The sequence below is a fragment of the Arachis ipaensis genome, chromosome B5 (genome assembly GCF_059453495.1).
Source record: "Arachis ipaensis isolate K30076 ecotype BB chromosome B5, ASM5945349v1, whole genome shotgun sequence".
NCBI classification, from domain to species: domain Eukaryota; kingdom Viridiplantae; phylum Streptophyta; class Magnoliopsida; order Fabales; family Fabaceae; genus Arachis; species Arachis ipaensis.
This window is the reverse complement of record NC_142440.1, coordinates 39267142-39287774: the sequence shown is the minus strand read 5'-3', so window position 1 is coordinate 39287774 and position 20633 is coordinate 39267142. Positions and strand designations below refer to the sequence as shown.

The 20633-nt window shown below is 35.0% G+C and overlaps 1 protein-coding gene and 1 pseudogene across 1 annotated transcript; one reads left to right on the top strand and one right to left on the bottom strand.

Annotated features, from left to right (window-relative positions):
* The first annotated feature begins 2938 nt into the window (after positions 1-2938).
* Positions 2939-14676, top strand: LOC148563914 (phenylalanine ammonia-lyase class 3 pseudogene; annotated as a pseudogene).
* On the bottom strand, positions 4273-14146 carry LOC148563915 (uncharacterized). The gene is made up of 5 exons (XM_088488805.1): positions 13978-14146; positions 13832-13886; positions 13615-13743; positions 10282-11414; positions 4273-4631 (listed from the first exon to the last, which is right to left on the bottom strand). The coding sequence occupies exons 4-5, from the start codon at positions 10907-10909 to the stop codon at positions 4606-4608; spliced, it is 654 nt and encodes a 217-aa protein (XP_088344931.1). The 5' UTR covers positions 10910-11414; positions 13615-13743; positions 13832-13886; positions 13978-14146; the 3' UTR covers positions 4273-4605.
* Positions 14677-20633: the final 5957 nt, after the last annotated feature.

Below are 20633 nucleotides of genomic sequence, written 5' to 3'. Positions count from 1 at the left end.
TGAAACCTTTGCTCAAAATCTAGATTATATCAATGCTCCATATGTCACAGACAGGGTCCTTATTTTGGTTATGTTATTTTAAATCTCGAACTGTTTAGATAGTAATTATGACTTTGTTATGTAAAACATATGGATTTAATTATATACTTTAATTATCAACTTAATATATATGATGTGACTTTTAACATGTTTGGTTGTGGATATATTTGGAATATGTTGTTATTGTTATCTTTGGAAATGGATGTTTATTATTGATACAGGAAGATAATATTCATGTTAGTAAGACTCTAAGAATAGAAAAAACTCTGTCCATTTTTTTTAAAGACTTGGTCGATTGGCTTACTAAGAGACTTGCTCCTTAAGCGCCAGTCATAACTTGATTCGGGCCATGATATTACACATACTATCCACCCGTACACCTAATATTTTTAAAAATTCTTATCCACCACTTGATATTATCAAATTTTAAACCTGAGTGCAATATATTAAGAACCATACTAACATGTCATCTCAACTAGGCTTCAACTGGATTATTGTTATTTTATAATGTGTTCATTTATTTTAAAGTGCTCTTCGTTCCATTGTCCTATATGTCCGTCACAAAATTAAAGTAATTCACGCTAATTTAAACTTTTTATTTTTTTTATTTCTTGATTAGTATTTGTCATTTTTTAAAAAATTAATATTTATTATTTTGTCAAACCCAAAATGTCCTATTTCTTCTAGTTGCTCAATATAGATATATTTTTTATTTATTACGATCAAAATCTGTTATATGAGATTCTCTTATTTTAATTGAATGAACAAAATTTTCTATAATAAAAAAAGTCATTCTTTTTTTCTGGTTCTTTTCCTTCTTATTTTTCTTCTTTTTTTATTTTTTTATTATTTTCTATTATCCAATCTATGTATAACATATTATTATTATTATTATTATTATTATTATTATTATTATTATTATTATTTAAATATGTCACGTGATATTTGTTGGAAATAAATAGTATGACTACAATTCAATTAATTATGTGTCAAATAATTTGTTATTATTATTATTATATTAAAATATTAATATAATAAGGTCTTTGATTAAATTTAAAAATTTATCATTGTGATAGTGATCGTAATATTGAAAGATAAATCTTTTATTATTTAATCTAAATTGTTCTTAGTCATAAGATTATTAAAAAGGACATTAATAATTCGAAAATATATATATATATATATATATATATATATATATATATATATATATAATGGTCTTCATTGAATGAAGATTAATAGATCTCATTTATTAAATTATATATATAGATGGTACATATAGAGATATGATTATTGAACTGACTCAATTTGAGAATTTCTAATGGTTATAATTACCGCACATTTGTCAATAGGATATTCTCAAGATGAGCATAGTAATAGAGTTTCCTTTGATCTGTGACTATCATAGTAATTAACAATGTATTTATTATACTTTGATTCTGGACACCTAATACCCTAGGGTGCTAGTTGAATGGATATTGGGTATGATTTAAATACTTGTATAATTAATGATTAGTCAATAAGGAATCTGTCAACTCTCGATAAAGAGTTTGAGCTCTATGATTATAGTGACTGAGATGAATAAAACCTTGGCCAAGGAGATTGAATGAATGAAGAAATGAGTTTCTTAAGTCATTCACAGTTTATTATAATAATGGTAACAAGTTAGAGTTTAACAATTAAACCATACTATATGGGTTAACCAAGAGCTGAAAAGATGGAAGGAATTATACTTTGTTCTTCTCGAATTCTTAGTAAAAATATATTACTTCATATTATGAGGTCGTTAAGGAGTGTTGCTAGACGCCAACCTTGATTAGTAAAATTTAGTATGACTAATTTACTACCCGCTTAGCATATACTGAATCTATGGGGTCACACACTAACGAGTGTTCTAATCTTTGCTATAGAATTATTTAATTATTATTTTGATTTGATCAAATAAATAATTATGTTAATTCAAATAAAATATTATTATATTCTTTGCTAGCACAAAAAATATAATAATAATATGATAAGTGAGAATATTATGAGATTTGAGCATAATTAGTTATTATATTTCTAAACTTGAATTCTAAATTTGGATGAGATCCTAACTAATTCTGTTTCAAATTGAGTTATGATATGATTCATAAATTTGAAATATTCAAGTTTAAAATAGTAAGATATGATTCAAATTTGAATTGAGATTCAAATTTAAAATCAGTAACAAATCTCATACTATATATATGTATACCAAAAGTAGAGGTTTATTTCTTTACCTCTATACACATAAACGTATGTGAGCCTAATTCTTGGAGAAGAATTTTATGGCGTGCAAAGAGTTGCAAGAGGTTTCCCAATTAGATCAGATGTCCATTGGTCAAGGAGTTGACAGCAAAGGTTGGTTTCGGTGTGGATATGCATAGCGCCTTCCGACCATCGAAGGAGAAAGTGATTTTTACTAGCGTACACAGGTATTTATATCTGATCTATATATTGTTTATTATAATAAAATTTAAGCACAAAAATAGATCTTTAGGATTATTTTCTTTTTTTTCCGCTGCATGTTATGAACACATGGTAATTCTTCAATATTTTTATTACATTAAGAGTAAAAGACAAATAAGTTCCTGACCTTTTTAAACGGGGACATTTTCATCCCACAAGATTGGAAAATACATTTCGATCCCTCACCATTTAAAACGTGTGACAATTATGTCCTTCCGTCAAATTGGTGCTGGAAACGGTAACGGAGATTGCTGAGCTGGAGGGGTGGATAGTGATGTTTTTACGGTTATTGAAGTGGATGGGAAACAAATTTTTGGAGGATAATTTGGTTCTTATTAGCCAAAACGACGCCGTATTGCTAGAATGAGCCCTATTTCATCGAAATGGATCGACGAGGCAATGGTCATTGATGGAGCGATCGTCGATGATAAGTAAAGGGAGTTCTTCATGCACAAGACCTGATGGGAGATCTTCATTCGTCGTGCCAGGAGCTTCTGTGGTGCTCTTTGAGGCAAACATCTTAGCTTTTTTGTCTGAAATTTCGTCAGCAGTTTTCGCCGAAGTTATGCAGTGCAATCCAGAATTTACACATCATTTGATACATAAGCTGAAGTACCATCCTGGCCAAATTGAAGCTGCTACTATTATGGAGCATATCTTAGAGGGTAGCTCTTACATCCAACAAGCCAGAATGCAATAGGCAGATCCATTGTAGAAGCCCAAAAATGATCGTTATGCTCTCCAAAATTCTCCTTAGTGGCTTGGTCCACAGATTGAATTGAAGTCATCAGGTATTCGACTAAATCAATTGAAAGGGAAATAAACTCTGTCAACGAAAATCATCTGATTGATGTCACTAGTAGCAAGGCTTTGAATGGTGGCAATTTTCAAGGCACCCCAATTGGAGTTTCGATGGATAATGCACGTTTAGCTGTTGCTTCAATTGGCAAACTCATCTTTACATAATTTACCAAGCTAGTCGATGACTTGTATATCAACAGTTTGCCATCGAATCTCTCTGTCAGCAGAAATCCGAGTCTGAATTATGGTTTTAAGGCATTTGTGGTTGCCATGGCTGTTTATTGCTCTTAACTTCAATATCTGGCAAACCCAGTAACCAACCATGTGCAAAGTGCTGAGCAACATAACCAAGATGTGAATTCCTTGGGGTTAATTTCTGCTTGGAAAACCGTAGAAGCTGTCGAGATATTGAAGCTAATGTGCTCCACGTATTTGGTTGCGCTTTGCCAAGCTATTGACTTGAGGCATTTGAAGGAAATTTTGAAGAGCACAATCAAGGATACTATAAGTGGAGTTGCAAAGAAGACATTAAGCACGGATTTGTTTGGATCATGTAAGAGAGATTTTCTCAAAGTAGTTGATAGAGAATATGTATTGTATTCTCCTATATTGATGATTCCTTCAATGTTAGGTATTCATTGATGCCAAAATTAAAACAAATACTTTATGAGGAAGCACAAGCGAGTGCCATCAGCAGGAAAAAAAATGCGAGCGTAGTTTTTGAGAAAATTGGAGCTTTTGAGAATGAGTTGAAGAGTATGTTACAAAATGAGGTTGAAAGTGCAAGGTGTAACACCCTACCACACTAAGCTTTACGCTTAAGTCGTAAAACGAATGTGGTGTGGTATTACGACCTCTAAAATAAAATGAGTACATATAATAGCAGAAGAATTATAATATGCTAGGAGCCTTGAAGAAAAGGGGAAAATAAAAATCGCACAATAAAGGCGCAACGCTCAAGGAACGAGTTAACTTACGTGCTAAGAAAACCATAACTATCAAACATAAGCTAACAGAAGTGGGAATAGAGTGCCAAAGATACAAAATATCAAGCTCCTAACTCAGCCTGCGAAGTCAAGACTGGCTGGAGAATATTTACACATATATACATACATATCCAAAACCCAAAAGTACATATACACAATCCTGCCTCTCCATAAACCTCTAAGAGGATCAAAAAGAATAAGTCATGCGGAGAGAAAGCTAAGTACATATATATACATCATAGCATAACAAAATATCCCAGTAACCACTCCGCTTCAAGAGTCCAGACGCCTAACGAGATGCCTCTCGACTTGCATCTAAAAATAACAACATAGTATGGAATGAGAACCGGAGGTTCTCAGTATGGTAAAGGTGCCACACACATAATATATAAGGTCCTGGGAATGCCAGAGGCAATCCTAGAACACCGACACTCAGATTATAGAGCTTAAAGTATTAAACAGAAGCCATAAAGGGTGGTTCTCTAAAAATATTTAATCCTAACTTAACTTAACCTTAAATCTAAATCCCATACTGCCATTCCTCCATACCTCCAACTCCATCATGCATTTTCACAGACAACTAAACAGACAAAGGCAAACACAAGAAGGTTACAAGTACTGCAGATAACAAATATACATTTAGCATGGCAAATACAGATAGGCACACCCAATTAGAGCACAAGCAAGTAATTCAAGTAATATGCATATGATGCATGCCTGTCCTATGGCTGATGAGGCTCATCTGTCGGTTATCCAGCCAACCCGACAAGTCTGAATTGTACTTAGACTGTCCCCCGACGTGCATCCCCAAGAGTCTATGCATAATTTTTTCTCAAATAATCAATAATACTCAATGGGGGTAACATTCCCGGGAATTTATATAGTGCCCGGTCACACACTTACGTCGTAGGGTCAACAGAGTATCGAGTTTTCAACCTGGTACACGTGGTGGCAAGCCACGGCACTTAATCCAGGGAATCTCGTATCTCAGATTATTCAAATTCATAAGCCATATAAATAATTCAATTATAATTCATCAACATCAACATCATTCTCAATCGCATTTCATTCATCATCATACATCAATCATATTCAATCCTTATCCTTCATTATCACACCTCCCATTCCGCCCATCAATAGTTTCAATTCAAAACATAATTCATTCTTTTCTAAATGAATCAAACTTAAAACATGCTCATTTTCTTAATAACTCTAAATCAAACCATATAACCTTTGAATCTAAATCTTTTTAAATAATCATATAAACAAAATCTCTAATCTCTAATTTTTATAAAATTTCGGCAGCATCTCTTCTAAAACTCGGACTTTGCCACCCTGTTCGGGTCCAAACCTGCTTTCTTTTCAATTCAACATTTCCTTCCTCATTATCATAACAATCTCCACAAAAAATCTACCTCAGATCAACAATTAAACTCATACAATATTCAAATCCAACAACCAAAATTCAACTAAGAGTCATAATTCACAAATCCTAGGCTTTTAACACAAAATACCTCAAATTAATAATTCATCGAATCGTTAATTAATCAACAAGCACCAAACCAACCATGTTCATCAACAATAACATTCAACTATAATTCTCTCCAAATTAACATAACAACATTCACCATCCAAAATTAATAACTAATTATCCAATAAACTTCAACCAATTATATTCATCGACAAATTACTAAATATTAAATATACACCTGCATTCCAACTTATCCTATGGTCATCTAGCCTAAGTTTTCACAGAACATTATATATTAAATGCAAGAAACCTAAACCATACCTTAGTCGATTCCCAAGTATTATTCCAAGAAAATTTTCCTAAAAGAACACAGCCCTCAAAACCTCAATTAATCCGCTTCCTCCAAGTTCCAGTATTCACAATTTCAAGCTCCAATTATTTATTTTCAACCTAATACACATTCATAACACATATATACCCAATTTAATACTCAAAGCTCAAATTCAATGAAAATAAAATAGAATTATCGCATCCTCACCTTACCCAAGCTTCACATAAGCAAGAGTGAACGTTTCTCTCAAGCTAATTGGATCCTAAAACATCAGAAATCAAAGAAATTCAACATTCCCACTTAAAATTCGAAAATTGGGAGAAAAGAGGGCTGAGAGTGATTAAACAAGTTACCAGTGAAATTGTTCCGGTAGAAATGTAGAGCTCGACGCGGTGGACGCGTGGCCGCAAACGGTGCGGCGATTGGAGCTCGGACGGAGAAGTTACGGGGATCGGAAATTTACCGTAAAGTTACGGAAGCTTTCTCCCCTCCCTGGAAGTGTTTCACGCTGCTGCATCCAAATGAGGGAGAGAAAGGGGTTCAGCTTCATTTTAATGAGTTGGTCCGGTTGGACCGACGGCCCGGTTTGGGTCCGGTTCAACCGGTTCGGTCCGTTCGGTCCAATTTTGGACCGTTTTCTTCGAAATTGGTGTCAAAATTCTCGTTTCGATGAGCTCTATCCTAATTTGATATAATATTCACATTTCTAATCCTCCTTATTAAAAACTAATTTATTAACTATTTTAACCGGGGTTTACATCCTACCCACCTAATAAAGAATTTTGCCCTCAAAATTCAAATCTAGTTACCTGAAAAGAGATTTGGATAGTCCTTTCGCATATCTTATTCGAGCTCCCAGGTATGTTCCTCGATACCAGCTCGACTCCAAGCTATTTTTACCAATGATACTTCCTTTCCGCGTAATCGTTTAATATCAGTATCATCAATTCTCACTGGAATTATTGGAAGTGTTAGATCTTCTCTTACTTGGATTGGTTCTGGTTCCAGGACATGACTTGCGTCAGGATTATACTTCCGAAGCTGTGACACATGGAACACATCGTGCAAATTCGAAAGATACGGCGGTAAGGCAATTCTATAAGCCACTGGCCCAATTCTCTTCAGGATCTCAAACGGTCCAATATAACGGGGATTCAGTTTCTTAGTCTTAATAGCTCTTCCCACGCCAGTGGTTGGTGTAACTTTCAGAAAGACATGTTCTCCTTCTTCGAATTCCAAAGGCTTTCGCCTCTGATCAGCATAGCTCTTCTGGTGGCTTTGGGCTATAAGCATTCGACTACGAATCTTCTTTATCTGCTCAGTCGTTTCAGCTATCATTTCAGGCCCTAATAAACTCCTTTCTCCAGTTTCATACCAACATAGTGGAGATTGACATTTCCTGCCATACAGAGCCTCATATGGAGCCATTCCGATGCTCGCATGATAGCTATTATTATAAGCAAACTCTACTAATGGCATATACCGGTCCCAGCTCGCCGGTTGGTCCAAAACACAAGCTCTTAGCATATCTTCCAAGGTCTGAATAGTTCTTTCTAACTGACCATCTGTCTGAGGGTGATACGCAGTACTCAAGCTTAACTGAGTTCCAAATGCACGCTGAAAAGCTCCCCAGAACCTTGATGTGAAACGAGGATCTCTGTCAGATATGATAGTAGAAGGCACACCATGCAACCTGACAATCTCTTTGATATACATTCGAGCCAATTCCTCCATTGTGCAGCTTATTCGGATAGGAAGAAAGTGAGCTGATTTTGTCAGTCGATCCACAACCACCCAAATAGCGTCACAACCAGATCGGGTTCTAGGCAAACCTATCACAAAATCCATTGCGATACTCTCCCATTTCCATTGTGGAATCTCCAAAGGCTGAAGGGTCCCTGATGGTCTCTGATGCTCAATCTTAACCTTCTGACACGTTAAACATTTAGATACATGCAATGACATATCATTCTTCATACCTGGCCACCAGAACATCGCTTTCAGATCCTGATACATTTTAGTGCTCCCTGGGTGAATTGAAAACCCGCTCTTATGAGCTTCCTTCAAGATACTTTGTCGCAGGTCTCCAACATCAGGCACAATAATCCGGTTCTTGAACCTCCATAAACCATCCTGACCTTCTGACATTCTCCACTGTTTTCCCTGTTCGACTGCTGGTAATACCTTACGTAACGCTTCACTGTCTCGATGAGCCCTCAGAAGTTCTGATTTAAAATCACTTGAAATTTGCAACTGACTCAAACACAGGATTCCAGATTCTTCTCTAACTCCCAAATTCAAACCTTGGAATGCCTTCAGTAACTCTTCCTCCCGTAGCATCATCCAAGCTGCATATAAAGACTTCCGACTCAAAGCGTCCGCCACAATGTTCACTTTTCCTGGATGATAATTCAATTCAAAATCATAATCTTTCAGAAGCTCCATCCATCTCCTCTGACGCATATTTAATTCTTTCTGCTCAAAAAGATACTTCAAACTCTTATGGTCTGAGAAAACATGAAACTTAACACCATAGAGATAGTGTCTCCAAATCTTTAAAGCAAACACAACAGCAGCAAGCTCCAAATCATGTGTCGGATAGTTCATTTCATGCGGCCTTAATTGCCGTGAGGCGTATGCTACAACATTCTGGTGCTGCATCAGAACGCACCCCAAACCTTTCAGAGATGCATCACAATACACTTCAAACGGTTCACTTGGTTCAGATAATACCAATACAGGTGCAGTAGTCAACTTGTGCTTTAATGCCTGGAAACTCTCTTCACATTCCGGAGTCCAGATAAAAGGCGTGTCCTTCCTAGTCAATTTAGTTAAAGGTAAGGCGAGCTGTGAAAATCCCTTAATGAATCTGCGATAATACCCCGCCAAACCTAAGAAACTCCTGATCTCTGTCACTGAAATTGGTCGCTCCCAATTCATCACTGCTTCCACCTTAGCAGGATCCACAGCTATCCCCTGCTTACTCACCACGTGGCCGAGAAACTTCACTTCACTCTTCCAGAACTCACATTTAGATAGCTTAGCATATAACTTCCTATCTCTCAGAATTTGCAGCACAGTTCGCAAATGATCAGCATGTTCCTCTTCAGACTTAGAATAAACAAGAATGTCATCAATGAAGACGATAACAAACTTGTCTAGATACGGTCGAAAAATCCTGTTCATATAATCCATAAATACTGCCGGGGCATTAGTTAACCCGAAAGACATCACTGTATACTCATAATGACCATAACGGATTCTGAAAGCAGTTTTTGGAATATCCTCGTCTCTAACCCTTATCTGATGATATCCGGATCGCAGGTCAATCTTAGAAAACACACCGGCACCCTGTAACTGATCCATTAGATCATCGATTCTAGGCAACGGATATTTATTGTTCACAGTGATCTTATTCAACTGCCGATAGTCGACACACAACCGCATACTCCCATCCTTCTTCTTTACCAGTAACACTGGCGCTCCCCACGGAGAAACACTTGGTCGGATAAAATGCTTACCTAACAGATCTTCCAGCTGAGCCTTCAGTTCAGCCATTTCTAAAGGCGACATCCTATAAGGAGTAATTGAAATTGGACCGGATCCAGGTACCAACTCAATTGCAAATTCAACCTCTCGGTTAGGTGGGAATTCATTAATATCATCCGGAAACACATCTGGAAATTCACATACAACCGGAATTTGCTCTAAACTCTGATCATTACCTGATACTCCCGCAGTTAATAACATAATACCCTGACATTCGGTTCCAGAACAGTTTACTATCATAGAATTTAAATAGTAACTATTCACCACAACCGGTGCTTCTGACCCTTCTGGCATAAACTGTACTGACTTTTCAGAACAATCAAGTAAAACATGATTCTTGGATAACCAATCCAATCCCAAAATGAGATCAAGACCAGTCATAGGCAAACAAATCAAATCATGCACAAATTCACGCTGTTGTACTCGAAAGGGAACTTGTGGACATCCTATCCTAGTCACCATAGCTTCATGAGTAGCATTATATACTTTCAAATCATAACCTAAAACCACCATTCTCAATCATAATTCATAGGCTTTTTCAAATGTAATAAATGAATGAGACGCTCCTGAATCAAATAAAGCATTTAAGATTTTACCAGCCATTTCACAATTACCTCTAATCAGTGTCTCAGATCCCTCAGCACCAATGGTAGAAGTGGTGTATACTCTCCCTGGCTGTTGCACTCTACCAGTCTCATACTTTTTCTTCTCCGGGCAATTGGTGGCCATATGCCTGGGCTGTCCACAAGAATAGCATACTCCAAGTCCGAATCTGCACGGAACTCCAGGGTGATACCTTCCGCACTTCTGACAATTCAGATCTTGCTGTGGCTGCTTCCCAAACCTTTTTCCTTGACTAGCATTGGTATTCGGCCTTCTGTAATTACCTTGACCCTGAGTCTGCTGCGAAACAAAACCTCCACGCTTGAAATTCCTACCTCTTGGAGCAAAGTTCCTCCCTGAAGGCCTCTGAAAAGGCACCCCCAAATTCCCATTCTCTCTTGCTGCCTTCCTCACACAATCCTCAGCCACCCTACTCTTATTCACCAATTCAGAAAATACCCTGATCTCCATTGGGGCAACGAAGCTCAGAATATCGCTCCGAAGACCTCCCTCATATTTAATACACTTCCATTCAGCAAAATCTTCAGGCGCACCTTGACAGATATGAAAAAAGCGACATAACTCCTCAAACTTACTAGTATACTCAGCAACAGTCATCTGTCCCTGTTTTAACTGCATTAATTCAAGTTCCTTGGCATTTCTGGCTGAATTAGGAAAGTACTTCTTATAGAACTCTGTCCAGAAAACCTCCCAAGGAATCACAGCACCATCAGGCTGCAGGATACGTCGTGTTCCCTGCCACCAATACTGAGCTTCACCTTGCAACTGATAAGTTCCAAATTCAACCCATTACTCTTCAGGAACCTGTTGTGCCTGTAACGCCCTTTCCATAGCCTGAATCCAATTATCTACATCAGTGGGATTTGAGGTTCCCCTAAAAGTCGGAGGGCGAACTTTCAGAAATGTAGCAAGTGTCATAGGACCATCCTCATCATTATTATTCCCATGATTACCCTGATTTATCTGGTTACCCAGTGCCTCAGCTGTCACCTGCATAACTGCAGCCATATTTCCCAGGGCAGCCATAAAGTCTACTGGATCAGTCCCTATGGGGGCAGGAGTAACGGTGCCTGTCCTACCTCTACCTCGCCCGCGACCGCGTCCGCAAGTCGACATCTGGTCCCTATACACACCAAACAAGTGATATTAAGTTGATCAGTCTCAATATCGCAGGTCTAATGCTTTAAGTTCCAAATGCATGCTCACAAACGTTTATGCCACATATATCAATTAGATATCCTAATAGCACATAAACACATATACAGAGAATGCACAGAAGCACAATCAGTCCGTCTTTCAGGCTCTATAGGAACAAACTGCTCTGATACCATAATGTAACACCCTACCACACTAAGCTTTACGCTTAAGTCGTAAAACGAATGTGGTGTGGTATTACGACCTCTAAAATAAAATGAGTACATATAATAGCAGAAGAATTATAATATGCTAGGAGCCTTGAAGAAAAGGGGAAAATAAAAATCGCACAATAAAGGCGCAACGCTCAAGGAACGAGTTAACTTACGTGCTAAGAAAACCATAACTATCAAACATAAGCTAACAGAAGTGGGAATAGAGTGCCAAAGATACAAAATATCAAGCTCCTAACTCAGCCTGCGAAGTCAAGACTGGCTGGAGAATATTTACACATATATACATACATATCCAAAACCCAAAAGTACATATACACAATCCTGCCTCTCCATAAACCTCTAAGAGGATCAAAAAGAATAAGTCATGCGGAGAGAAAGCTAAGTACATATATATACATCATAGCATAACAAAATATCCCAGTAACCACTCCGCTTCAAGAGTCCAGACGCCTAACGAGATGCCTCTCGACTTGCATCTAAAAATAACAACATAGTATGGAATGAGAACCGGAGGTTCTCAGTATGGTAAAGGTGCCACACACATAATATATAAGGTCCTGGGAATGCCAGAGGCAATCCTAGAACACCGACACTCAGATTATAGAGCTTAAAGTATTAAACAGAAGCCATAAAGGGTGGTTCTCTAAAAATATTTAATCCTAACTTAACTTAACCTTAAATCTAAATCCCATACTGCCATTCCTCCAAACCTCCAACTCCATCATGCATTTTCACAGACAACTAAACAGACAAAGGCAAACACAAGTAGGTTACAAGTACTGCAGATAACAAATATACATTTAGCATGGCAAATACAGATAGGCACACCCAATTAGAGCACAAGCAAGTAATTCAAGTAATATGCATATGATGCATGCCTGTCCTATGGCTGATGAGGCTCATCTGTCGGTTATCCAGCCAACCCGACAAGTCTGAATTGTACTTAGACTGTCCCCCGACGTGCATCCCCAAGAGTCTATGCATAGTTTTTTCTCAAATAATCAATAATACTCAATGGGGGTAACATTCCCGGGAATTTATATAGTGCCCGGTCACACACTTACGTCGTAGGGTCAACAGAGTATCGAGTTTTCAACCTGGTACACGTGGTGGCAAGCCACGGCACTTAATCCAGGGAATCTCGTATCTCAGATTATTCAAATTCATAAGCCATATAAATAATTCAATTATAATTCATCAACATCAACATCATTCTCAATCTCATTTCATTCATCATCATACATCAATCATATTCAATCCTTATCCTTCATTATCACACCTCCCATTCCGTCCATCAATAGTTCCAATTCAAAACATAATTCATTCTTTTCTAAATGAATCAAACTTAAAACATGCTCATTTTCTTAATAACTCTAAATCAAACCATATAACCTTTGAATCTAAATCTTTTTAAATAATCATATAAACAAAATCTCTAATCTCTAATTTTTATAAAATTTCGGCAGCATCTCTTCTAAAACTCGGACTTTGCCACCCTGTTCGGGTCCAAACCTGCTTTCTTTTCAATTCAACATTTCCTTCCTCATTATCATAACAATCTCCACAAAAAATCTACCTCAGATCAACAATTAAACTCATACAATATTCAAATCCAACAACCAAAATTCAACTAAGAGTCATAATTCACAAATCCTAGGCATTTAACACAAAATACCTCAAATCAATAATTCATCGAATCGTTAATTAATCAACAAGCACCAAACCAACCATGTTCATCAACAATAACATTCAACTATAATTCTCTCCAAATTAACATAACAACATTCACCATCCAAAATTAATAACTAATTATCCAATAAACTTCAACCAATTATATTCATCGACAAATTACTAAATATTAAATATACACCTGCATTCCAACTTATCCTATGGTCATCTAGCCTAAGTTTTCACAGAACATTATATATTAAATGCAAGAAACCTAAACCATACCTTAGTCGATTCCCAAGTATTATTCCAAGAAAATTTTCCTAAAAGAACACAGCCCTCAAAACCTCAACTAATCCGCTTCCTCCAAGTTCCAGTATTCACAATTTCAAGCTCCAATTATTTATTTTCAACCTAATACACATTCATAACACATATATACCCAATTTAATACTCAAAGCTCAAATTCAATGAAAATAAAATAGAATTATCGCATCCTCACCTTACCCAAGCTTCACATAAGCAAGAGTGAACGTTTCTCTCAAGCTAATTGGATCCTAAAACATCAGAAATCAAAGAAATTCAACATTCCCACTTAAAATTCGAAAATTGGGAGAAAAGATGGCTGAGAGTGATTAAACAAGTTACCAGTGAAATTGTTCCGGTAGAAATGTAGAGCTCAACGCGGTGGATGCGTGGCCGCAAACGGTGCGGCGATTGGAGCTCGGACGGAGAAGTTACGGGGATCGGAAATTTACCGTAAAGTTACGGAAGCTTTCTCCCCTCCCTGGAAGTGTTTCACGCTGCTGCATCCAAATGAGGGAGAGAAAGGGGTTCAGCTTCATTTTAATGAGTTGGTCCAGTTGGACCGACGGCCCGGTTTGGGTCCGGTTCAACCGGTTCGGTCCGTTCGGTCTAATTTTGGACCGTTTTCTTCGAAATTGGTGTCAAAATTCTCGTTTCGATGAGCTCTATCCTAATTTGATATAATATTCACATTTCTAATCCTCCTTATTAAAAACTAATTTATTAACTAATTTAACCGGGGTTTACACAAGGGTGGCCTATGAGAATGCGAATCCAACAGTTCCATATAGAATTGCAAAAAGCATATCATACCCATTGTATAAGTTTGTGAGGGAGGAGCTCGGAATAGGGTTGCTCACCAGGGAGAAGACTACCTCACCAGTGCTCTTGCTGCCCCATAACAGAAAGTTGATTGCAGTTAGAATCACAAAAGCAATTCCTGGAAAGAAGCATGCAGCAAACCACGAAATCCGCCACCACCCTTGCATTGTTCCCTTGATGGTCCTCCATACTCGCACACTCACTTATCCAGGAGGATAACCCCATCATGCTCGTATCCTCCTGGCACGACGAATGAAGATCTCCCACCAGGTCTTGTGCATGAAGAAACCCCTTCACTCATCATCGACAATCGCTCCATCAATGGCCATTGCTTCGTCGATCTATTTCGATGAAATAGGGCTTATTCCAGCATACGGCGTCGTTTTGGCCAATAAGGACCAAATTATCCTCTAACAATTTGTTTCCATCCACTTCAGCAACCGTAATAGACACATTACTATCCATCCCTCCAGTTCAGCAATCTCTGTTACCGTTTCCAGCACTAATTCGACAGAAGAATATAATTGTCACGTATTTTAAATGGTGAGGGGTCGAAATGTATTTTCAATCTTGAGGAAAAAAAATGTTTCTGTTTAAAAAGATTAGGAACCTATTTATCCCTTACTCTTACATTAAAATAAAATCTTTTTTTCTCTTTTTTTTTTTCTATTTTATTCGTTTTTTATTTTTTTTTTCTTTTTTATTTTCTATTATTTTTATCTACCCTCCCCACTTTATCTATAACCTATAACTTATTATTAATTTAATAAACAACATATATAACATGAGACTCGCTCATTGTAATTAGTTAAAAAAAATTTCATTCAACTTTTTTCTAAAATTTATGCGTCCTTGCTGCTTGCACTATGTGCAGTTATTTTTTACGTTAATTTTATAAATAATTATTTTATAATAATATCTATTTATATTTTAATATATAAAAAATATTATTTTTAAATAATAAACCTATATCTAAAGTCTAATTAAATATAAAAGTATATTTATTAAATTCTTTTAACTTTTAGATAATATATATTAAAAATTAATTATTAATAAAAAATAAATTCTTTCATGAGCTAATAAATTAAAAAAGTTGATAAGATTTTTATATAAAAATAATAACTAAAAAAACCTATTACTTGATTTTTTTTGGTTCTATGAAACATTTAATCTCCTTAATTTATTGCAATATTTTTCTACGATCTTTTTTAAAAATAATTTTTTACTCTATGGATATTTTTTACCACAAGACTAATAAGACCAAATGAACGTAATTTCAAAAAATTATAATTCCATAAAATTATAATGTTAGTTCTCTGTAATTTCTTTGTTATTAATCCAATAAGCTGCTATAATGATGTGTGATTTTCCAAAACAGATACTGCCAATGATCTTCTGTAAAAGGAGTGTGTGCATGCAAGGACACCATTATTGCACACATGGGCTGAAACCCTTGGCGCCATTATTGGATGTACTAGGTTACTTATGCCAAATTGTTATGATGATCGATTAAGCTTAATAAATCAGATATAATAAGATGAATTAAGCAATGGGTACAAAATAATTTTTGGTCACTATAAATCAATCATTTCTATAAAATACATATTAAAAAATAAAATATACATTAAAAATAAATTACATAACACATATATTTATATACAAATAAACAATAATTGATTTAATAGTTAGTATATATATATATATATATATATATATATATATATATATATATATATAGTATTTTTGTAATAAAATTAAAATCAGATAAAATAAAAAAAAAGTAAGTGAAAACAAATGATCAGTGTAAACAAATTAAAATTGAAACAAAAATATAATATTCAGATTTTTGTTCTGTTTTTGATAGTATCTAATAACTAGATTTGAGTATATCGTTTTCATCTTCATAAAATTAAAAACTTTATACTTAAATTTTCAGAATACGTTATCCAGTGCGACTTAAACAATTCATTAATTATTTGTAAGCAAATAATATTATTTATAAATAGAATGAATTATAAAAATATGTCATCTCAACAAACCCATTGTATACTTTTTCTTTCTCTTCTTCAAAATATATAACAACTTTAATTCCGTTAGTTTTATTTACCATTCTTAGAATTTTATGTTTTTACTAAACATTATTAATTTCAACCTTCTATTAATCCAACCAATTTATTGTTTGTTTTTTATTTTTCAAATGGAAAGAATGCTCATGTATCCTGGGATGTCCGCATGAGGATGTGGAATGGAATAATTTATTTGGCTGACATGAGCTGCTTAGCTTTAGCTAAAATAGGCTTTACTAATAATTTTTATTAAAAAAAATGGCACCTATCCTATTCAATATATACACTTGGAAGCATTTTAATTGTAATGTAGTTCCAGGTCTTCTAATATTTTTAGTTATTAATTTTAATTATAAACTTAGTTTTAGTCACTAATTTTAACATAATTGATATTAATGATAAAAAATACTAGAACACTTAAAATCATGAGATGCTTGAACATTTCCTATACATGCAATTATATGATCTCTTTATTCGTATATCTAAGTTCTGACAAGTTTCATGAAAGGGCATCTGTAGTAAAAGGATGCAATCATCTGTTCCAGCTCATACTCTTGCCTCGGTTAGTCCTACAAATAGGACACACCTTATTTCCTTTTTATTTTATTTTTTTTTCTTTTTTCCTTTCACTTTTGTTTGAGATTGCAATATTGCATGTAAATATGTAATGTAGCAACTTCAAGTGTGCTAGCAACTAATGCTTCACTTATAATTTTTAATTATTTTTATTTTTCTTTTTAAAAACCACTACAGCAAAGTTACAAAACATGCATGTGTAATTCTGTGTAATGTACTGCACAACTTAGGTGGGGTTACTATGGCAATATTGAATGAAGACAATGCATCTTTGAACAAATTAAAGAGGTGTTTGAAGGTCCTAAAAAAAAGGGATTTTGTTGGAATTGGATGTGGTATCCTATTAGGTAGGACCGTAGGAGACACCTTCCTGGAGATTTCTGAATTTGTACTAATTGTGGCAAATTGGGAATATAGGTTATTTAATAACCTTCATCAATATGACTTATCATATCTAGCTCTAATTAAATTTTGGACACCACTAAACAGCATAGGATCCTCAAATTATCATTTGATTTTTACATTGTTTTATCCATCAAATTTTTTCTTTTTCATTAGAATATTAGTATATGGTATCCAACATATAATATTTTAGTTAAATATAAACTTGAAGGACATATTAGGTAAGGTCTATCGGGAGAAAGTTGAATATTTTTTTTCTTTTTTTGTGGTGGTTTGTTTGAGATCTACTTTGGATGGTATTATTATTAGTTTAATCTCATCTTTTCCTAGAGATCCTAATAAATATGTACCCGTCCCCACGGGGACAAAAATAAATATGGACACGTAATTATTAGGTATTATGTTTTCCGTTTTGAAATTTATTTTTGTCTCGTGAGTTTATTAATATAAATGGGTAGATGGTAATATCAAAAAATAAAATAAAATAAATGGATAAATGGTTAAATTCATCTTCAAAAGATCACTCATTTTTTGAATTGGTTATCGAACGAGTTAGTTTTTCAAAGATTTTAAATTAATCATATTAGTCTTTTCGTCATTTTCGTTATTAATGGCATTAGAATTTGCTGATACAACACGTTAAGTGACATTACTGTACACACCTGACAATTTTAATTGAATGCTAACATAATAAATTTATTAATTAGATTAAATCAACTCCAAATTGAGGGAGTTCAATACCTCAAGATCTTCTCAATTTAGGAATAATTTAATCTAATTTTATAAACTTGTCATATTACCAATTAATTAGGACTGTTAGGTGTATGGTATAGTCAGTATGGTATCACTTAATGAATCAAATCAGCAAATTTTAACACAATTAGTAAGGAAAGAGACAGAAGGACTTATGTGACTAACTTAAAATCTTTGAAGGATGAATTTGATTAAAAACATCTTTCGGACGTTAGTCTAATTGAGGTTAATCTAACTAACTAGAGTTAATTTAGCTCAACTAACTAATTAACTTAAGTTAGTGACTAGCTAGCTAACTATTGCTATAAGAGGGAACGAACTAGGTGTTGTACATGTGAAGAAGAATGAAGAGATGAGGCTAACTAAGTAGAAGTTGTAACTCCTCGACGCAAGTTTGGAAGGTGAAAGTCAATCATACCAAGCATGGAATGGAAAGTGCTAAATGGAGTAGGCGGCAGTACCTTTGTAAGCACATATGCAACCTAATAAGTAAAAGAAACAGGAAGAAGCTTCAGGAACATCCTGGACCTTGTTGTGAACAGTGTAACAATCAATCTCGATATGTTTCATACGCTTGAAAAACATAGAATTGGTAGAAATGTGGATGGTGAACTGATTGTCGCAGAAGAGAGTGAAGAGATCTGGAGTGAGGAGACAAAAATAAGTGAGAATGTAATTGATCCAAATGCTTTTACAAATGACAAGATCGAGTACCCTATATTCAACCTCAACTGATGATTGTGCCACAATACTTTGCTTCTTGCTTCTCTAGCAAACGAGAGATGATCCAAGAAAAAAATATCCAAAGACAAATCTACGAGTGTTAGAGCAAGTTTTCCAATAATACGAAATTTTATAAAACTACAATTCGACAAGTACACCAAATCGTATCAAGTAATACCACGGGAGTGAGTTATCGTTCCCACGAAGATTAATAGACTGAGCACAAAAGAGTTAATCGATTGTTCTAACTAGACAATTACAAATTAGGGTTTCAATAACATCAAATAGCAAAAGCAGAAGATTAAATGAAAGCAATTTATAAACTGTTGAGAAAATAGTATAAATGGAATGCTATGTTTTCGGAGATATTTAAAACTTCAAGAAGAACGCCTTTCACTATCTAACTTGATCATGCAAAAATTATCTTACAGTGAATCCTAATTAACCAAATTCCAATCACTTGGTAATCTAATTTCCCTTAACTTAACTAATAGTCAATTCCTTGATCAATCAATTATTATAAGAGATTAAGCATACGTACTAATTCATAAGCTACACAATTCTTAAGATTTAAATCTAATTGATTTAATGTCACTTATCAAGCCAAGTTCAAAACTTTTAGAATTAAGAGAAGAGGTTTTGAAGCTTAATTCTTCAAACAATATTTTCCAAGATGGATATAGAATTCAATTCAGATTTAAGCTATTTTTCGATCATTTTAAACCCTTGTGATGAAGAACAAAAACTAAACTCTTAAGAAAATATCAATGCATGAATCAAGAATAGAAAAGTAAAAACTTTAATCCATGGTAATAAACAAAGCTCCTAACCTTAACAAAGGAGATTAGTTGCTCATGATCAAAAGAAAACCTAGAATTATGAATTGTAAAACTGCTGAAGAAGAAGCTTATGTATGTGGCTCCTATCCTTATATACGTTAACCTAAAACCTAAAATTCAAAATTCAAAACAGAATCAAATTAAAATAGAATAAAATCTAACTAATTAATGCTCTCCTTCTCAAGTCAAGCTTTAGATCCTTCTCCAATTGATCCTTAATCAATGCTAGATGACATGGGCCATCTGCCTAATCTTCACTCCCTCATTTAAGCTTAGAGGCTTAGAGATTGGTAAAGAAAATAAAAAGGCCCTGGAGGGTAGAAGGCCCATGAGTTGGACGCACTTTAGGCACATTGGACATGCTCTTTTGTATGTTGAACGTGGCCTTGGAGATGAGCCACTGGAGGTGCTTCCAATTGGCACGTTGGACGTGCCATCTTCATGTTGAACATAAGGTGGGGAGGCTTGCTAGTGCATTGGATGTGCCTCCATACACGTTGGATGCAAGGGGGAAGTGAGCCCCTGGGAGGGAGCTCTAATGGCATGTTGGACGTGCCTTGTAAAGATAAACCTTTATGAAAGAATTTTGAGTTTTTGAGAATTGAACGGTTCCTCTTTCAGAAAATATTTCCGACTTTACTTTTATTGTAAACCGTGGTTTTTGAAAAGAGGCATAAGACGGTTATTAATCACTGGTACGGTTTATCTTCACGTATCCTATTACAGTAATTCCCAAAAACCCTCTACTGAGAACCCTTTCGAGGATGATGTTCTCACTCCTACTTTTTTCTCCTTTCAGGATATGGACGCAGAAATC

Bases quoted from the DNA above. Each gene is read 5' to 3' on its own strand.
- LOC148563915 (XM_088488805.1), bottom strand. From the start codon at position 10,909: ATGCAGTTAAAACAGGGACAGATGACTGTTGCTGAGTATACTAGTAAG. The intron at 4,632-10,281 runs GTAATTGTGAAA...TGTTATTTTTAG, and splicing joins ATCTGAGACACTGATTAGAG to ATGCAAGTCGAGAGGCATCT.